At 46.4% G+C, this 20,077-nt stretch overlaps 1 protein-coding gene across 4 annotated transcripts; it reads left to right on the top strand.

Moving 5' to 3' along the window:
- The first annotated feature begins 3,367 nt into the window (after nt 1–3,367).
- p2rx1 (purinergic receptor P2X, ligand-gated ion channel, 1) lies at nt 3,368–20,068 on the top strand. 4 transcript variants are annotated; one of them, XM_085419824.1, is made up of 14 exons: nt 3,368–3,758; nt 8,964–9,108; nt 12,521–12,592; nt 12,927–12,996; nt 14,040–14,127; nt 14,226–14,306; nt 14,691–14,832; nt 14,936–15,066; nt 15,704–15,794; nt 15,877–15,942; nt 17,010–17,105; nt 17,398–17,484; nt 19,537–19,581; nt 19,677–20,068. In XM_085419824.1, exons 1-14 carry the CDS (start codon nt 3,622–3,624, stop codon nt 19,680–19,682), a joined length of 1,257 nt encoding a protein of 418 aa, XP_085275950.1. In that variant the 5' UTR covers nt 3,368–3,621; the 3' UTR covers nt 19,683–20,068. The 4 variants fall into 4 exon arrangements, with proteins under 4 accessions (XP_085275950.1, XP_085275952.1, XP_085275951.1 ...); XM_085419825.1 differs by having other exon boundaries at nt 3,372–3,758; nt 12,927–12,984; nt 17,395–17,484; XM_085419823.1 differs by having other exon boundaries at nt 3,372–3,758; nt 17,395–17,484.
- Nucleotides 20,069–20,077: the final 9 nt, after the last annotated feature.

Below are 20,077 nucleotides of genomic sequence, written 5' to 3'. Positions count from 1 at the left end.
TTTCACCGTATAAACCTGACATCTGTTCTCAAAACACGAGCTGTGCAAAGTGCAGAAGAACACAAACCCGATCCAGAGCCGTCCGTGTGTGATGAAGAAACGGTTACTGTGCCACTCTTATTTCTAGCTCCAAAAGTCCGTGGTCAGTCATTAAAGTCAGTATTAATATTACAACATGCAGACAGAATCATGAACAGCCCCACTGACACACATGTCAACATCAGTGATGGGATTTTTTTAGAGAGCCGGCTCTTTCTTCAGGTTGTTTTGTTGCTTTAATTAATTTATTATCAACAACAATAAAAATATGCACAACATGAAATACTAATGTAAAAAAAGTTTTTTATTTATATATGTTTATTATATAAATATGCTTTTATTTATTCACTCCACCTAAAATTAAAAAAATACATTATAAAATACAAAAACCAACTATTTACAGTTCAACTTTGGACCATTTAAATTTTCAGCTTTTTCCTTTTAAATAAATTTAAAGTGAAACAACACAAAACACTGCAAACCACAACACAATGAAATATAAATTAATGTGCAAAACAAAAAGAAGATGTGTGTTCTCTGTCAGACAGGCCTGGGAGGATTTTTTGGGAGCGTGTTTTCCTGCTTGGAATTACATACATAGGATTCCGTGCATGAATAAACTTTCTGAATCCTTTATCATCCACAACTGAAAATAGTTGGAAATCAAGTGCAATCGTTTTCAGGTCTTTATCAGCTGAGTTGTGTCTTGCTGGGTCACAGACTTCTGCAAAAACGCTCTCATAGAGCTCTGGGTTGGTTTAGGTGGTGATGGTGGTGTACTGCAAGATGCTGTAGATGCAGCAGCAGCAGGTGCATTAGACACACTGGCATCTTCGTTAATATCACACTCAGCTGATTGTGTTTCATCTTCCCCTTGCACTGATGGGTGGACAGTTCTCAGGAGCCTGTGCAGGTTGTTTGTGGCTCGGCTCAAGATTGAAAATCTATTTCTATCTGGAACCGTTTGAATTTTATAGACAACACAGAGGCCGAGTGTAGAGTCTGCAAGAACAGCATATCATAAAGAATCTAAAGAGACTGGGAATTCCCATCACTAGTTCTTATGGATCCCCCAGATAGCAGGAGGACATTGAACTGATGCTGATTAAACATTCATTGAATGAATATTTGCTATCTGGGCTGTGTGTGATAATGCTGTTTCAGCTGCTCCCTTACTAACAAGAGGTCGTCACAGCGAGCAGCTCCCATGTTCGATTTGTAGATGTTTAAATCGGACGCACTTCCTGACGCAAGCCCAAAGGAATTTGTCTCCTTTCCCGGGAGCGAATCGTGGCTCTTGCCCCGACAAGCAAGAAAAAAAGTTACCCTCTGGATAACTTTATCCCACTGACTTGTTCTACATTGATGATTGCTTTGTGGAGGCTTTACTCTCATTAGTGCCTTCTCTCCACTGTCTTCAGTCCTCCTCAGCTGCAACTGGAACATGAAGGAGGATCATTTAAATACCTGTTTGTTGTCTTCACATCTTAGACCAGTTATTAAATACAGTCAGCTGTAAACAAACCCTTCACCTTTTCTCTGTGCGTGATGGTGGTAATGTGGACCACGAGGCAGACAAAGAGCTGAACATGTTAAAGAACTAACCTTTATTTGATGCTTCACAAGCGCCTGACACAAAACAAGTCCATGAATGAATCCCAGACCAGGTAGAGAAGCAGACACCACAACAAAGAACACATGCAAACTAAAGCCCTACACACAGGTGCCTAATGTGTGTGTGTGTGTGGGGGGGGGGTTTGGATATGAACTGTAACCAAAAGCAGAACCTGTGTAACTAAACTCAAAGAGCCTGAGACTATACTGAACCAGCAGAAGTCAGAATAACGCAACATTCAGCAAACAGAGTCGTGGTGCTTTCATCACGGGTGCTGTGACAGGAAGCCATGAAACACAGCTGCCGTGCTCACTGTCCCCACCTGTGCCTCGTTCCCACCTGTGGGTTCACGTGTCTCCTGTCAGTGCACAGTGTTGTCCCCTCCTCCCGTGTTCACCCTCCCATTACTATTTTGTGGAATTTGTGCTTCTGTCTTTGTGCTTCTTCCGGTTAGTCTGCCCGCCACGGCGTCCTCCATCACCAGCCATAACCCTGCGGGCTACTTTTACATGCACTGGTCTCATTATTTGAAGGTTTGGCCACGTTTCTCATGAGAGTTCACTGCTCCAACAGCACGTACGTGAGGCAGAGGAGAAGAAAAACAGCAACGGGAACTAGTTCAGTGAAGATAGTTAGTTCAGGCATGCAGTCAGCACTAATCCTTTCTACGCAGTCATTCACGAGTCATGACTTCAGTCTGTCTCTGCCAATTACTGTCAGTCTGAGGCTCATCCAGCCCCTCCTGTTCGTGGTGCGTTCATTCATTCACATATTGTGACGCTCAGCCTCAGTCTCGGGGTTGTTCTGGAGCACAGGAGTCAGGGCCACACTGCATGTCACCCTGGGAAAACATTCATTTGACTCTGGAAAAGTGCCTGAATTATAAAGTGATCTGACGCTCGCTCTTGTTTCTCAGTCATTTATCCACCAGTGTGCCTATAAAAACAGCAGTTTGTGCCAATTGTGCTAACAGAGCGTTTCATTTAATACTTTGATTGTCATGCAGCCCTTTTTTTGCAAAATCCTTAAAATCCTTCCAAATCCTTGCAATCCCACTAAATTCTATGCATGGCATTTTGTGGCGATTCCCAGCATGTACTCGTGTCTTTTAGATTTAACCAGATTTAGATTTGGATTTGACTCCAGACGAGATGCCCCCGTTTATTTATATCGGGAGCGAGAAGGCAAGAAATGCTCACAAGTGGAAGCAACATTTTTCAAAGCCTCACAGTTTCATGAGGCCATTTGGACTTCCCTTTGTGAAGATTAGAAAATGCAAAGCAGCCGTCGGCATGAGAATGGAGAGAAGGGGCCTGAATTATTGAGCTGGATGAGAAAATCAAAGTGTTTGGCGGCGTGCGCCCACACATGGTGTTGATAAAAGTTAAGAAGGCTTACTGCCTGACAAACGGTGAGACGAGAGTGGGCAAACATGCAGAACTGTGGAAGATGCACCATGTTTATGCTTAGCTTCTGTGGCTTCTATCTCTGTGTAGCACGCAGGAAGAGAGTGTCAGCGTGGCTGATAAGGTTTGATTGCTCAAAGAGAGGAGGGCATCCGGTGCTTGTGTGTGGCAACTGTTAAGTTATTGAAACTTGCAGACCAAGTTAACAGTAAAGTTCGACAGATGTCTCTGTGCTTATTATGTCTCCTGAGAAAAGCCAGGAGATGCATGGAAACGGTCAAGTTACGCAAAAAGGCAACAGGCTGATAACAGAGCGACCGAGTGCAGAGAGAGAGAGAGGAGGAGGAGGAGAGACGGAGAGCAAGAGAGAGAGAGAGAGGAGGAAGGGAGGAGGAAGTCTTTAGACTTTAGGACTTCACATGAAGAGTATAAGAGATTATTCATGAGAGGAGGCAGAGGACACAAGTGAAGAACAAAGGAAAAAAGAATTTCTTGGGAGTTTTTATATGCAAGTGAGGAGAAACAGAGACCCTCTTCCCTGCGGGTCAGCCGTGAGAGAAGATGAAGAACCAAATCACCAGCGCCCTCTCCGACTTCTTCTTTGAGTATGAGACTCCCCGCCAGGTGCTGGTGAGGAACAGGAGGGTGGGAGTGGTGTGCCGGCTCATCCAGCTGGGGGTTCTGGTTTACATCATCGGGTAAGACCTGCACACCTTTTTCTCTTTTTGTTTTTAGCTGTAAGGAAATGGTGAGAAAGGGTTTGCATCACTTTGTGTAGTTCATCTTGTCTGGAACTTCCCTCCCGAGTGACCCAGAGTTCACTTTGTGTGGATAGAGTGGGGGGAAAGTGAAAGGAAGATATTGGGCTTGTGCAGGGACACATACCGTCACTGCAGTTATTGTTGACACAGCAAACAGGCACAAATGACAGTTGTAAGAATCACTATGATTGACTGTGAAAAGAAGGTGTGAACATGGCACAACAGAGCCGAGCTCCTGCCCATTTCATGTTTGGACAAAACCCCTGCAGCATACTTGTTTGTCTACTCAGCCTCTCACCACCCACCCACCCACCCTAACCTGATTAGACATGCCGGAGCTATTCGCTGGAAATTCATCCTGAAAAAGGGAGAACCTGTTTCCTTTACTTATCTCACTTCATCTCACGGTTACTTGCTTATGCAGCTGTGTGACTCTAACGTTTCCCTTCATGCACCTCCAAACAGCAGAACCTGAGGAGCTGCGTGTGATAAATATGCCCGGGCATATGCTCAAACAGATAACAATCAACTGCTGCCCAGTTCACTGCCAAACAGAGCACAGACGCATTATCATCTGCTGCTGCTGGTGACCAAAAATGGAAAAGCAGTAGACAAGTTTAACATCGTGTCTTGTTTAAAGTCGGGTTTTTATAAGTGAGGGATGTGATTTTAAACAGCTGATTCAGATCTGAATCATCAAGATCAGAAAAAGTTCATGGCACACACACACACACACACACACACACACACACACACACACACACACACACACACACGCACACACACACACACGCACGCACGCACACACACACACACACACACACACGCACGCACACACACGCACGCACGCACGCACGCACGCACACACACACACACGCACGCACGCACGCACGCACACACACACACACACGCACGCACACACACACACACACCTGCCTCCTGCAGCCACATTAAAGCGGCGTGGTGATGTGCATGAGGGAGATGCAATTATAAAGCCGTCTCCTCTCTTCAGACTTGAAGCGGACGGGTCAGGGCAGAAGTCCGCCCGTCTCTCTCTCGGATGCTGAAGCAGGGATTCAGTGACTCGAGACTCACAGCAGAGGCAGCCTGAGCAAACAGCCTTCAACAGCTCAGGGGACAAACAGAATCGAAGGCAGGCAACAGACTACAGACATGGATGCTGAGACAGAGGCGCTCCCATAGAGGACATTCTGCTGGGTAATTAACTGGGAAGCATCTATCAAATGAAACAGGAAAAAACAGACGAACATACTCAAACTTCACATGTAATAAACACTTGAGTGGCCTTCATAAATCCCTCACAGTTCAGGTTGTTTGAGAGGCCCCTGGGGTAGACCCAGGACATGCTGGAGAGATTACATCTCTGGTGTGTTGGGAATGCTTTGGTGTCCTCCTGGATGAGTTGGAGGAGGAGGTGGGAGAGGGGTGTTTGGGCTGGTGCCCTGCGACCTGGACTCAAATAAGCAGTAGAAGGGGATAAAGAACAGCCCCAGAAAACCACACTCTCTTTTTGTAACTTTTATGCTAAAAAAAAAATCCCAATCCTCTGTTTATGTTTTTGGCTTTAATTTGAAGGTTGATTCAGCCTACTCCTTTTCAAACAAATAATGGAATGATATTTTGTAATGATTGTGAAGGCACATGTTTGAAATGTTTGAAATAAAAATGAACTGAACTGATTTATTTTTCTTTTCATTCTGTCTTTAAATAAAAACTAATCTCAGCAGCACAGTATGGTGGGAAACTCTCCCCAACATCAAAGAGCCTCCTCCCAGCCGCTCGCAGATACGCATCTCTCTTACGCTGCTGTTTTGGAAGATGCTTCCATTATTTCCACGCTCATCGCTTTCTTTATTCCTTTAATTTGCCCTGTTTTTTCTCCCGTTTCTCCGCATTTTTTCACCAGCTCCCTCCAACCTATATAATTCGATTTGCCATGCTGATAGACGTTGCTGCTTTTGTGCTTACGACTTCACTCTGCAGTTTGAAAGATGCTTCTTCTCGTTCGCCGCTCTGAGGAGCTTTCATTGCAGACGAATGAAGATATGCTGCACCACACGCTGTCCTGTGGGCTTCCTGCCAGGGGCTAATTGCTTTTTCACAGCCTGTATGAAATAGCTCTACACATGCGTCACAGTGTGTGTGTACACACTGTATCAGCTCAGTGCACACCAGCTGTTGCCTTTACCTCGTGGCTACAAACGCACACACAGACACGCAAGCAGAGGAAGTAAATGAGTTTAAGGTGATGCACCCCAAGTGTAAAGCTGCTTTTTGCTGAACTGGAATCCTTTCATGTGAGCAAAGTTTCAGCTTCACCGTGACAAACCCAGCACTCAGTTTCTGTGAGGACTCAATGTTTTTAACAATGACTTTACAAAGTGAAAGTGCCTGCAGCGAGATGTGGGCCGTGGATCTTGCAGCTTTTTTGTATTGTCGCAGCCAGTGGAAAGACCGGACCATCATTCACAAACTTAGAGCTAATACAACATCACAAAAATGTAACTACAGTGGGGCAAAAAAGTATTTAGCCAGCCACCGATTGTGCAAGTTCCCCCACCTAAAATGATGACAGAGGTCAGTAATTTGCACCAGAGGTACACTTCAACTGTGAGAGACAGAATGTGAAAAAAAAAAATCCATGAATCCACATGGTAGGATTTGTAAAGAATTTATTGGTAAATCAGGGTGGAAAATAAGTATTTGGTCAATAACAAAAATACAACTCAATACTTTGTAACATAACCTTTGTTGGCAATAACAGAGGTCAAACGTTTACTATAGGTCTTTACCAGGTTTGCACACACAGTAGCTGGTATTTTGGCCCATTCCTCCATGCAGATCTTCTCGAGAGCAGTGATGTTTTGGGGCTGTCGCCGAGCAACACGGACTTTCAACTCCCGCCACAGATTTTCTATGGGGTTGAGGTCTGGAGACTGGCTAGGCCACTCCAGGACTTTCAAATGCTTCTTACGGAGCCACTCCTTTGTTGCCCGGGCGGTGTGTTTTGGATCATTGTCATGTTGGAAGACCCAGCCTCGTTTCATCTTCAACGTTCTCACTGATGGAAGGAGGTTTTGGCTCAAAATCTCACGATACATGGCCCCATTCATTCTGTCCTTAACACGGATCAGTCGTCCTGTCCCCTTGGCAGAAAAACAGCCCCATAGCATGATGTTTCCACCCCCATGCTTCACAGTAGGTATGGTGTTCTTGGGATGCAACTCAGTATTCTTCTTCCTCCAAACACGACGAGTTGAGTTTATACCAAAAAGTTCTACTTTGGTTTCATCTGACCACATGACATTCTCCCAATCCTCTGCTGTATCATCCATGTGCTCTCTGGCAAACTTCAGACGGGCCTGGACATGCACTGGCTTCAGCAGCGGAACACGTCTGGCACTGCGGGATTTGATTCCCTGCCGTTGTAGTGTGTTACTGATGGTGACCTTTGTTACTTTGGTCCCAGCTCTCTGCAGGTCATTCACCAGGTCCCCCCGTGTGGTTCTGGGATCTTTGCTCACCGTTCTCATGATCATTTTGACCCCACGGGATGAGATCTTGCGTGGAGCCCCAGATGGAGGGAGATTATCAGTGGTCTTGTATGTCTTCCATTTTCTGATGATTGCTCCCACAGTTGATTTTTTCACACCAAGCTGCTTGCCTATTGTAGATTCACTCTTCCCAGTCTGGTGCAGGTCTACAATACTTTTCCTGGTGTCCTTCGAAAGCTCTTTGGTCTTGGCCATGGCGGAGTTTGGAGTCTGACTGTTTGAGGCTGTGGACAGGTGTCTTTTATACAGATGATGAGTTCAAACAGGTGCCATTCATACAGGTAACGAGTGGGGGACAGAAAAGCTTCTTACAGAAGACGTTACAGGTCTGTGAGAGCCAGAGATTTTCCTTGTTTGAGGTGACCAAATACTTATTTTCCCCCCTGATTTACCAATAAATTCTTTACAAATCCTACCATGTGGATTCATGGATTTTTTTTTTTCACATTCTGTGTCTCACAGTTGAAGTGTACCTCTGGTGCAAATTACTGACCTCTGTCATCATTTTAAGTGGGGGAACTTGCACAATCGGTGGCTGACTAAATACTTTTTTGCCCCACTGTATGTGTTAATGTGCTGATGCTGTGAAAGACGTTTTTAACCCCGTCGAGCACGAACCATGAAAAATTCTAACTTTTTAAAAACTGTAGTGTTTTTCAAACCTTCTGACAAATTTAAAACAAAAGAAATAAAATAGCAGTTTGCATATACGGCAGCCATACGGGTACCGAAGGGGAAATGTGTCTTAGGTGGGAAGACTCGGAGATCTTAAAGGAGTCCCTGCTGACAACAGGTCTGGGGACCGGACTCATCTATAGTACTATACAGCTGGGATGCAGTCCATCTCACTCCAGCTGTGAAGGACATGATAATGTCATATTCCCTATTTGAGAGTCAGGTTTAACAAACAGATGAAATAACTTTTAACTAGTTGTTACTGACGTGTTTGCAGATCCACACAAAAGCTGACCTTTGAATGTGACACAGACTCTGGAGAAATCCTGTCAACACTGATCAGGACCCTGATAATGGTAAATGGTCTGTATTTGTAAAGCGCTTTACTGGTCCCTGAGGACCCCAAAGCGCTTTACACACCCAGTCATCCACACATTCACACACTGGTGATGGCAGCTACATTGTAGCCACAGCCACCCTGGGGCGCACTGACAGAGGCGAGGCTGCTGGACACTGGCAACGGTGTCTTGCCCAAGGACACAACGACCGAGACTGTCCGAGCCGGGGCTCGAACCGGCAACCTTCCGATTACAAGGCGAACTCCCAACTCTTGAGCCCCGATCGCCCCTATTAATGCTCAGCACGAACACTTTTACCTTTGCTTTCTTTCAGCAGCTGCTGTGATAGTTTGGAGCTGAGATGCAGTACGTCTGCTGTGTCTTTGCGGTGCTGAATGGACAAGAACACGAGCCAGTGCGTTGCATGACTACAGGCACGTTTGTCCTGGTAGTTGTGCTGATGGCTGTGTGCAGTGCCGGTGTCGTCCTTGTGCAAGCCCTTGCTTTGGGGTGAAGTGGGATTTTGAACAGAATGCTCTCTGTTTCGTGCACAGGTGGGTTTTCATCTATGAGAAAGGTTACCAGTCCACAGACACGGCCGTCAGCTCCGTCTTCACCAAAATGAAAGGAGTGGGCTACACCAACAACAGCGGGGGAGAGAGGGTCTGGGACGTGGCTGATTATGTCTTCCCTTCACAGGTCAGTGACCTTTCGTGCCCCCAGTAACATTTGATATGTCGTCGTCTCGTGACTCCTAAGTGGTCGGTAATTTGTTTGGCACCTGATGTAAGTCGGTCACCAGAGGCAGATTTGATGAAATCAACTGTCAGAGTGAGGAAACATCAGCTGAGCAGGACAACGTGTCACTGCTGTTTGCTAGAAAACTCAAGGCTGACAAAGAAGCAGAGGTTTGTAACGTTCACCCCGGTGACGATCCACCTCTGTCGACGCGACTCTGCAGCTTTATTGCATGTGAGAGCAAAGCAGGGACACTGATCAAATAGATAACTTTGTTTGCCTCCAGTGTTGCTGTGTCCTGTTAACTGTGGGAAAGAAAAAAGAAGACACAATGTAGGCTGCCATGTTTGCTCTGAGGTGTGGGTGTGGGCTTTAATTCAGAGCAAGGCAAACAGGTGGTTTCAGTGTTACACAATGAAAAGATCACTTTTCTCCATCACGCACGTTGATCAAATGCACTTTATTGTCAGGTGGTCATTGTTTTAGTAATCGTCACGTGACCTCACTGTTATGTCGACGTTCGGTTCAAAGAGAGGCCTGAAAAAGGAAGAAAGAAAACATTGGCAGGAACAACATATGAATAAAACAATGCAATCGTTTAAGGCAAAGCACAAGAGGAAGGGTGTCGGCGATAACTGAAGCCCAGCATCAGGGCTGCACTAAAAACAGCTGATTGGATAACAAGATACAGGTGAAGCAAAAAGGACGGAGCCAGCAATCACGAAGGAGAAAAACCACACGAGCACACAAGACAAGTAGGTAACCTTGCAGGAAATACCAACAAGGAGTGACACTGAAAGGCTCCACAGACAAACCGAGAGACACAGGAAACACAGGAAGCCACCAGAGATGCAAAAGAGAAGAAAAACAACCTGGAATGTGTCAGTGTCACAATGAACTTATACAGAACATTTTAATTTAACTGTGATTTTGAGCAAAAGTAAAGAGAGTTTTACCCCCTCCTACTGCCTAATGATATGGCATTTGACCTGCCAAAAGTTCAACTCGCAGTATAATAAAGATGCTTACAGTTCTCTATTGGCTTAGATCACAAACTGGAAACACAGAGGAACCAGGACATTCGCTACACAACACACAAATTGCGTGACAGCTCTCACATACGTGTGTGCTCAGGGTGACTGCAGACGCTCGGGGGGTCGAACCTTTGCTGCTCGAGTCTGCGTGTCAAAGCATCCGTGGGTACGATGCTGAAACCCACGTCACCTCCAGGAGGGTCGGTGCTGGACCGAAGGTGAATGAGGCGCACTGTAAAAAGTGTTAGAGTAGAAAGGTGTTATATACGAACCGGTCCAATCATATCGTTTATCACTGTACTGTAAATATGATCACGGCCTTGTAAATAGTCTCACAGTTGAGATTGTGCAATGATCCTGACCGTCGAACGCCGTGTTGACCCATCCATCCACCCCAACCTTCTTCCTGTGAGGGGATTTCTGTTGCTCTGCAACTATTTCAGCTCTTCTGCTCCAGTTCCTGTGAAATACCCTGCTCACTCCCCCCCACCCCCAACAACAGCATCCAATACACACTCAACACAAGGCTCCAGCCTGTCTCTCTCAACCACCCAGGTTAGGAGGGAACTGAGGAGGATTAATGGCAAGAAGGCAGCGGGCCCAGATGGCATCAGCTCGAGGGTCATCAGGTCCTGCGCGGACCAACTGTGTGGGGTGATGGAGCACCTCTTCAACCTGAGCCTGAGGTTGGGAAGAGTCCCACAGCTCTGGAAAACCTCCTGTGTTGTACCAGTGCCAAAGACTTCACGCCCCAAGGACCTCAACAGCTACAGGCCGGTGGCTCTGACATCCCACCTGATGAAGACCCTGGAGCGGTTGGTCCTGGCTCAGCTTCGGCGCCTAACAAGCTCATCACTGGACCCACTTCAGTTTGCCTACCAGCCTGGCATTGGCGCGGATGATGCCGTCATTCACCTCCTACATCGTTCCCTCGCTCACCTGGAGACCGCTGGAAGCACTGTGAGAATCATGTTCTTTGATTTCTCCAGTGCCTTCAACACCATTCTTCCCTCGGTTCTAAAGGACAAGCTGGAGAACTCTGGAGTGGACCATCACCTCACTACCTGGATCCTGGACTACCTCACCGACCGACCACAGTATGTGAGGACTCAGGGCTGTGTGTCGGACAGGGTCGTCTGCAGTACGGGGGCCCCACAGGGAACGGTTCTGGCTCCGTTCCTCTTCACCATCTACACTGCAGACTTCTCCCACAATTCCACCCAGTGCTTCCTGCAGAAGTTCTCTGATGACTCTGCAATAGTCGGCCTCATCACTGATGGGGACGACAAGGAGTACAGAGGACTGACTCAAGACTTTGTGGACTGGTGCCAGCTGAACTACCTCCAGATCAACGCCAGTAAAACCAAGGAGCTGGTGGTAGACTTCCGCAGGCACAAGCATTCTCCACTGCAACCACTGAACATCCAAGGTATGGACATTGAGGCTGTGGACAGCTACAGGTACCTTGGTGTTCATCTGAACAATAGACTGGACTGGACTCATAACTCAGACGCCCTCTACAGGAAAGGGCAGAGCAGGCTGTACCTGCTGCGGAGACTCAGGTCGTTTGGGGTGGAGGGCCCACTCCTGAAGACCTTCTATGACTCTGTTGTGGCTTCTGCTATCTTTTATGGTGTGGTCTGCTGGGGCGGCAGCATCTCTGCTGGGGACAGGAAGAGACTGAACAGGGTGATCCGAAGGGCCAGCTCTGTTCTAGGATGCCCTCTGGACCCAGTGGAGGTGGTGAGTGACAGGAGAACGGCGGCTAAGCTGTCATCCCTGATGGACAACGTCTCCCACCCCATGCAGCAGACTGTGACAGCACTGAGCAGCTCCTTCAGTGGGAGACTGCGGCACCCACGGTGTGGGACGGAGAGATTTCGCAGGTCTTTCCTCCCCACTGCTGTCAGACTCCACAACAAAGACTTTAACTGAACAAACACACACATCCACACATGTGCAATAACACTAAGTGCAATAATCCTTTCTGTCATCGTTGTATTTTTACTGAGTTGTATATAGCATTCGTATTCTATTTTTATCTTATTGTATATTTTTATTCTATTTTATTCTACTGTATATAGTATATTATTTTATTCTATTCTGTACAGCTGTGTACTGTATTTATTCTTATTGTATTCTAATTTTTGCGTCATAACTTTTGCACTGTCCACTTCCTGCTGTGACAAAACAAATTTCCCACGTGTGGGACTAATAAAGGTTATCTTATCTTATCTTATCTTATCTTAAATACAACGAGCCATGGCTCGCAGAAGTTTGCTTTAAGGTCTGTGCTCACTGCTTTTAAACACATTGCTTCTTCTCTTTTAAAACTTCAGGGAGACTCATCATTTGTAGTGATGACAAACTATATCATGACTGAGGGTCAGTCAATGGGAACCTGTCCAGAGGTAGGTGAAAAAGCACTGGTTCTCTCTCTCATTCCTCCCTCTTCCTGCTTCCTTCCTTTCCTCCTGCGCTTCCATATTTAGTAAAACGAGCAGAAATTGTATCTCATTCCAAGACTATTTCTGTAATTGGGTAATTGTCCGAAAGTTGTATAGCAGAAAAGGGCTCTTTTAAAGCCTAATGGCCCAAAGAGCAGTGTGTGTGGGATCCATACATGTAAGACTATAAAAACAAGACGTTTCTTTCACACTCCCAGGGTGTTTTCCTGTCTTCTTCTTCATGTCCTTCTTTTGTACTTGTGTACACAGACTGACCCCAGTGTCTTCTTTATAACAGCTCCCGGGCAAACACAACTGCAATACAGACGCCGACTGTGAAGGAGGGAGTTTCAAACGTACGGGAAACGGTAAATCCTGACAGGCTGAGAGTGTGACCTCAGCGGTCCTCACTGAGTCTGTTGCCAACTCACACCAGTCCAGATTTTGTGCTTCTTGTTATGTAATTTTGCTTCGCCGGAGCTGAGAAGCCTTCTGAAACTCACTGAAGCCATTTATTGAGCGAGGTCGGGGATGGTGTCAGGTGATGGAGCAGCAGTGTATTTGCAAAGTGGGCCGTAGCTGTGACAGGACAGGCTCACGCAACAGCATCTATATAAATACAGCAGATATGAGTCACGGCTGCTGAGGTAAACATTTACACAGAATTCATGAATTGCATTCGTCCGGCGCTGAGAAGAAGAAACAGATTCATCTCAACAAACCAGGCCTTAGCAACCAAACATTTGGTGTGTGTTTGTAGTACGGCTTGTTGTCCGCTAAAGTAAGCAGCTGAAACTCTGCCTTAAGCAAACAGACATACATGCATGTATATATAAGCACGCTCAACTGCATGCATGCCAGCTAATATAAACTGCAAGCACACAAAGACACAGCCACATGAGCTCTAATGTGTCCAAATGTGTGGCTGGTTCTAAGAACAGTTATATAAACTTATTGTCCTTCATCCGTCCCAGAGTTCAGTTCAGAGCCTTTCCACGTCGCCCTCAATCAGACCGAAGCTTTAGATCTGTCTGGCTCACACCAGTCACATGCAGGCGCTCAGCCTCCACGCTTAAAAACAAGTAAACGCGGGACTGTCCTGCAGCCAAACACAAAGGTCAGAGGGCCGAAGCCGAGTGGGCGCCTGCTGGAGACTGTCTGCCAGCTCATCACACGCACGATGAGAGACCGATAGCAGCGAAGCTGTACACGCACAGGGAGGCGATAACATTGGGATTAAGGCTAAAAGAAAGAGCTGGTTCAGCGTTTGCTTTGCTTTTATACGCTGCTGTTGATGCTAATTCAAGATAAAAGTGGAGGCAAGAAAGTGTTTGAAACTGCTGCCAACGCCCACGCTGCTGCCTGTTTCACTGTTGAGTAATCGACTCTAACTCTTTGTTTCTGTATCAAGGAGAAATGACCGGAGTCTGCGTGAACAGGACTAAGACCTGTGAAGTGCTGGCCTGGTGTCCAGTGGAGGACGACCGCGACGTACCAGAGTACGCAGACAAACTGAATTATTCACGATTGTGCGATTACACAATCATCTGTGGAAGCAAACATGCTCATTTGAAATCTGATCTTGTTTCCGTTTCAGTCCTCCGCTGTTGTTGTCTGCAGAGAACTACACTCTGTTCATCAAAAACTCCGTCACGTTCCCCGCATTCGGCGTCTCGAGGTGACGGAGACACATTTACCTCAGAAGATGTGATGAGTGTGTCCTGCTCTGGCATGACTATTGTAACTTTATAAAACAGTTGTGGCCAGAAATCTTCAGTCAGTGGCACAAATTTGTTTTTTATACTCTTCAGTTTTTACTGAGATATTTGTTCACGTTTCTATGATGTCATAAAAACAATCACAATGATTTTATACATTTCAGTTTCTTCTGTAACCTTTGGCCAAATGAAACACAGCTTTGAACCAAACAGAGCTACACAGTAAACTCTGTTCTTCTTTTAACTCTTATATCTTCAGCTTCTAAATCAAACCACAAGTCTAATCACTCATTTTGGTAAAAGTACAGAAAGTGTCAAATATTTCACTGTTTTTTCGTTTTCAGGAGCAACCTAGTGGAGGACGTCGACTCCAACTACATCAGCAGTTGCCTGTATCATCCACTCAGCGCTCCCCTGTGCCCTATATTCAAACTGGGAGACATTATTAAACTTTCTGGCTTAAACTTTCAAACAGTAGCTAAAGTGGTGAGTTTGAATTTCTGCTTCTTTCTGAAATTCCTGTCATGTTTCCGTGTTTTGCTTCTCTTCTTCTCCTGCTGTGATGAAGACGGCGTTTGTGTCCTGACAGGGAGGAGCCATCGGGATCGTGGTCGACTGGACGTGTAACTTTGACGTGCATGTAAAACACTGTAAACCAGAGTACACCTTTCATGGACTCTATGGAAGCAAAGAAGGCTCTTCAGTGGGCTACAATTTCAGGTGTGTGAAAAACAGCTCAGCGAGAGATTTGTTCCTTTTTCTGTTAGTTTGTGTCCAGAAAACCTCTGAAGCGCATATATTATAATTTTAGCTTGCAGCACTTTTAAGGTCTCATGTTAATAATATTATTAATATTATATATTAATTAATAAGCTTTACACTTCCATTTGCTGAGCTCTCGCTAACTTCATGATAACGTGGACTCGCTCTTCTCATCTAACCTTTGAAACTGTTGACAACATCGCACATATTGGCTCAGTGTTTGAAACTACTGCAGTTCATTTCTGCTTCCTCGCGCACCACAGACACATGCATGCTCCTGCTCTGTTATTCATTGTTCACCTGCTGGCTGATGGAGAAATGTTGTTCTGTCACTGTTATTGTTCATTTTCCATGGAATCGGCTTCACTCGCTATTTGCTCCTAATGCTGCTTCAGCTCCGCTGAATCTGCCAAGTCGACTGGCTGAAGTTTCTGATGTTTGCTCAGTGAAACAGTGTTGACTTGTCTCAACTGCCTTTTCTTGTTGTTTCTTCACAGCTCGCTCAGTAAATACACGGATGATGACGTGTTTGTCAAATGCTTTTGAAACGTATTTCATATGCCTGCTAACATATTGTGGTTGTGTCTGTCTGCAGGTTTGCGAGGCATTATATGGAGGACAAAATTCAGAAAAGAACACTTCTGAAAGTGTTTGGCATCAGGTTTGACATCATCGTCCAGTCACTTGTGAGTAACACGTTTATCTTAAGTATGCTTTTGTCACTGGAAGAATAAACCAAAGGAGTTGATATGACTCTGCTCTTCACAGGCGCGGAAATTTGATATCATCCCTACCCTCACAGCCATCGGCTCTGGAGTGGGAATTTTTGGAGTGGTATGTTGAAAGCTGAAATATTTACTTACATATTCCACACGTCTGTGCAAAAGTCGGCCCTTGTGTTTGATACTCTTAGGAACCAGGCTCCGTTCTAAGTTTTAAAGTGGTTCTCCAGGTTTTCTGAAGGCCTCTTTGGACACTGACATATGAATGACTGAGGCACCTAACTCCAGGGACTGTGTCCAAACATACCGCGGTTAAATGTGGTGCAGGTTATGTCGTGGTGTTGGAGGTCGTGTCAAAACTGATGGAAAAAAACAAAAATCTGATTTTGATCCGCGGTGCAGCAAGAGTGGAAAGCTTCTGATTGGTGACAGCTTCAGCGTGACAATGATCCCATGATCCCAAACACAATGCAGCAAAGGCATACCTGGATACACAAACACACAATCAGTCAGATCTCAACATTACTGAAGCAATGAACAGGACAAATAACAGCCAACATCCAAAGAAGAGCTTTGAACGTCCTTCAAAAAGTCTGGAGAACTGTTCCTGAAGAGAAATGACAACAAACGAGTTCAGGCTGTGTTGAAGAATAAAGACTTGTTTCAGTTAAACAAACTGTACGTTCGACCACATGTCCAATGTTCCTGGTGTTGCAGACAAAGCAGGCCTTTATATCTGTGTACTATTTTGTCTTCCTTGAACTCAGCTGCCACCAGTTTTCCCCTCAGGTGCCAGTGCACACCTGGTTCAGCAATCGGCCACCCAACACTGTAAAAGCCTAACAGTGGCTCCGTTAGTTTGGCTTGGCTGAGATCAGAGGTCGTTTGCACCTACTAGTGAGTAGCTAGTGTGTGAGGCTCCATAATGTGGTAGTTTACACATTTGTGTGGCAGGTGAGAGGTTGCTGGTTTCATTCTAGCCAGCGACACACAAACACGCAGCGCTACCTGCTGTGCTGATGAGGAGCTAAAAGTAGCTCCAGTGAGTGTCCAGAGTCTGCAGAGGTGTTCTCTTTGTAGGTAATGACAAAGATTTAAAATATTCGGTGGTTCGAGACTTTTGCACAGTGTTGTAATCCAACAGGAGATGACGCAGTTGTTTCTTTCTCCTCTTTTTAGGCGACTGTAGTGTGTGACTTGGTGCTGCTCTATTTGCTACCGAAAAGAGAATTTTACAAGAACATGAAATTCAAATACACGGACACACAAGTACAGGTAAGACCTTCAAAAAGGAGTCTGTGCTCTCTTTGAACAGCAGAGGGCAGCAGAGAGGTGTTCAACCAATCAGAGAAAGTCATTGGAGCTTATTTTCCTTCACCACGTCCAGCCATACATTTCACACGGAAGCCGTAACCTTCACTTACCATCAGATTATTGCTGTGTTCATTCCCATAACGTGTGAGAGAGTCTGTGATTAGTACAGAGCAGCCAGTTTATCTGATGGAAGATGAAATCTGTGTCCGTCCCACCTAGACTGCTTTCCTCTTTCACTTCTGTTTTACAGCAGGACAGCGAGTCGGTTGGTGTAGACACGAACGTCTATTACACCCTCGAAGCAAATGCAAAACAGGCTCAAGGCAAAGACCGGTCCAAAGTGAGTAGGAGGCAGTCTGTGCAGTAGAGCAGGTTCTTTTATTTTAAGCCTAATCGCGCGGCAGATTTAAGACAGCTAAAAGCATCTACTCCCAGAAGCTGGAAGAACGGCTCCCAGCCAACGACCCTGCGTCAGTGTGGAGGGGCCTGCAGGAAATCACCAGCTACAGACGCCCCCACCCACTATTGAAGCACACAAAGACCTGGCCAACGAGTTAAACACTTTCTATTGCAGGTTTGAGACAGACAGACTCCCACGCCCCACCCTCCCCTCCCCAGGGACATTGCTTCAGACATTGACCCCCAACACACCTTCCACCTCTCCCTCCTTTACCCTCCCCCTCCCCAACAAAGACTCAACGACCTCCACCACACCTCTCACCCCCCTTTCCTCCTCACTGAAACTCAGAATACACACTGAGGATGTGAGCCGACTATTCCAGAAACAGAAGCCCAGGAAAGCCCCCGGACCAGACGGCGTCTCACCCTCCTGCCTCAAAACCTGTGCTGAACAGCTGGCTCCCATCTTTACCCACATCTTCAACAGATCCCTGGAGCTGTGTGAAGTTCCCTCCTGCTTCAAACGCTCCACCATCATCCCTGTTCCCAAGAAACCCACCATCACAGGACTGAATGACTACAGACCTGTCGCCTTGACGTCTGTGGTCATGAAATCCTTCGAACGACTGGTGTTAGCCCATCTGAAAGACATTACAGGCCACCAGCTGGACCCTCAACCGCCCGGGAACTTATGCCAGGGTCCCGTTTGTGGACTTTAGTTCGGCTTTTAACACCATTGTGCCTGAACTTCTCTCCTCCAAACTCTCCCAGCTCAGCGTGTCACCAGCTACCTGTCAGTGGATCACCAGCTTCCTGACAGACAGAAAGCAACAAGTGAGGCTGGGGGAGATCACCTCTGAAACTCGGTCCCTCAAGGATGTGTCCTCTCACCCCTACTGTTCTCCCTCTACACTAACGACTGCACCTCCAAGAACTCGGCTGTCAAACTCCTAAAGTTTGCAGATGACCCCACCGTCATCGGCCTCATTCAGGATGGTGATGAGTCTGCATACCGGCAGGAAGTTGAGCGGCTGGTACTCTGGTGCAGTCAGCACAATCTGGAGCTGAACACTCTTAAGACTGTAGAGATGACAGTGGACTTCAGGAGACATCCCTCAACTCTGCTCCCCCTCACCATATCAGACAGCCCTGTGTCGACTGTGAAGATCTTCAAGTTCCTGGGTACAACCATCTCCCAGGACCTGAAGTGGGAGACCAACATCAACTCCATCCTCAAAAAGACCCAGCAGAGGATGTACTTCCTGAGACAACTGTGGAAGTACAGTCTCCCACAGGAGCTGCTGATCCAGTTCTACACTGGTCATTGAGTCTGTCCTGTGCTCCTCCATCACAGTCTGGTATGGAGCAGCCACTAAACAGGACAGGAGCAGACTGCAGCGGACTGTACGGGCAGCAGAAAGGATCATCGGCGCCCCCCTGCCCTCCATCCAGGATCTGTACCTCTCAAGAACCAGGAAACGGGCAGGGAAAATCATCGCAGACCCCTCACACCCTGCACACAGACTTTTTGATCTGCTGCCCTCTGGCAGATGGTACAGAAGCCTGCAGACCAGGACCACCCGACACAGGAACAGTTTCTTTCCCCTCGCCATCTCCCTCCTAAACAGTTGACCTGTCACACTGCTCCCACTGCCAGACTGCAGCTGCACCTTATGTACATTTTGTAGTATTCATTCCACCTCATTGATTTCTGTATTTCATGTATACAAGTTTAGATTCGTTATTTATAGTTGGTTTACACAGCTTGTGTATGCATGTGTATGCATGTGTAATGTATATATAGATGTGTGTTTGTGTGTGTGTGTTTGTGTGTGTTTGTGTTTGTTTTACATTACTGTGCTTGAGAGCCGCCATCTACCGGAACCAAATTCCCTGTATGTGTCTGCACATATACTTGGCCAATAAACACGATTCTGATTCTGATGAGCAGCAGCGTGGTTTGCACATGATCTGAATGTCTCCTGTCCCACAGGATCCTGATTCAGAGGCAGGCAGCACAGAGACTGATGTGTCTAAAGTAAGGCGTCGTCGTATCCTTCCAAAACAATCACTCCCACGAGTCTCACTTGTTTTAATGACTGATGTTTTATTCATTTGCTGTTTCTCGTGCAGAAGTGACCCGGGAGCAAACGAGCCAAAAGGCCACGCCTCTTTTGGAAGCCTGGATCCTTCAGACACTACCTGGACTAACAGAAAGGAGCACAGCGAGATGGAGTCACGTTATTCCCATCAGCAGCTTAGTCATCCTGAGGATCTGTGACGCTTGTATGTGGAGTCAGAGGCAGCCAAGCTCGGCGGTGTGTGTACTTTCTTGGGTGTTACTGTTTGCTTGTCTTCATGCTTTGGGTGTTGCCTCTGTCTGTAATTCTGTTACCTCAGTCGCCGTCGTTGTAAAAGAAACATGTAGGTGCGCTGCTGTCAGTGATCGTCCCTCGTGTGCACCTTGTGATCGGCTGTCGACTTAATAAAAACATGTACAGTAACATCAGCGCAGTTTCTTTTTGCTTTGGTCG

The sequence above is a fragment of the Rhamphochromis longiceps genome, linkage group LG10 (genome assembly GCF_057381845.1).
Source record: "Rhamphochromis longiceps isolate RC_006_pf linkage group LG10, R_longiceps_female_GT1.1, whole genome shotgun sequence".
NCBI classification, from domain to species: domain Eukaryota; kingdom Metazoa; phylum Chordata; class Actinopteri; order Cichliformes; family Cichlidae; genus Rhamphochromis; species Rhamphochromis longiceps.
Note: the sequence above shows the minus strand (reverse complement) of the source record. Positions and strands in the feature narration are given on the sequence as shown.

Excerpts from the sequence above, each read along its gene's own strand:
- p2rx1 (XM_085419823.1), top strand. The coding sequence starts at position 3,622 with ATGAAGAACCAAATCACCAGCGCCCTCTCCGACTTCTTCTTTGAGTAT. Across the intron at positions 14,128-14,225 it reads GACGACCGCGACGTACCAGA|TCCTCCGCTGTTGTTGTCTG; the intron begins GTACGCAGACAA and ends TTTCCGTTTCAG. Across the intron at positions 17,106-17,394 it reads ACACGGACACACAAGTACAG|CAGGACAGCGAGTCGGTTGG; the intron begins GTAAGACCTTCA and ends TCTGTTTTACAG.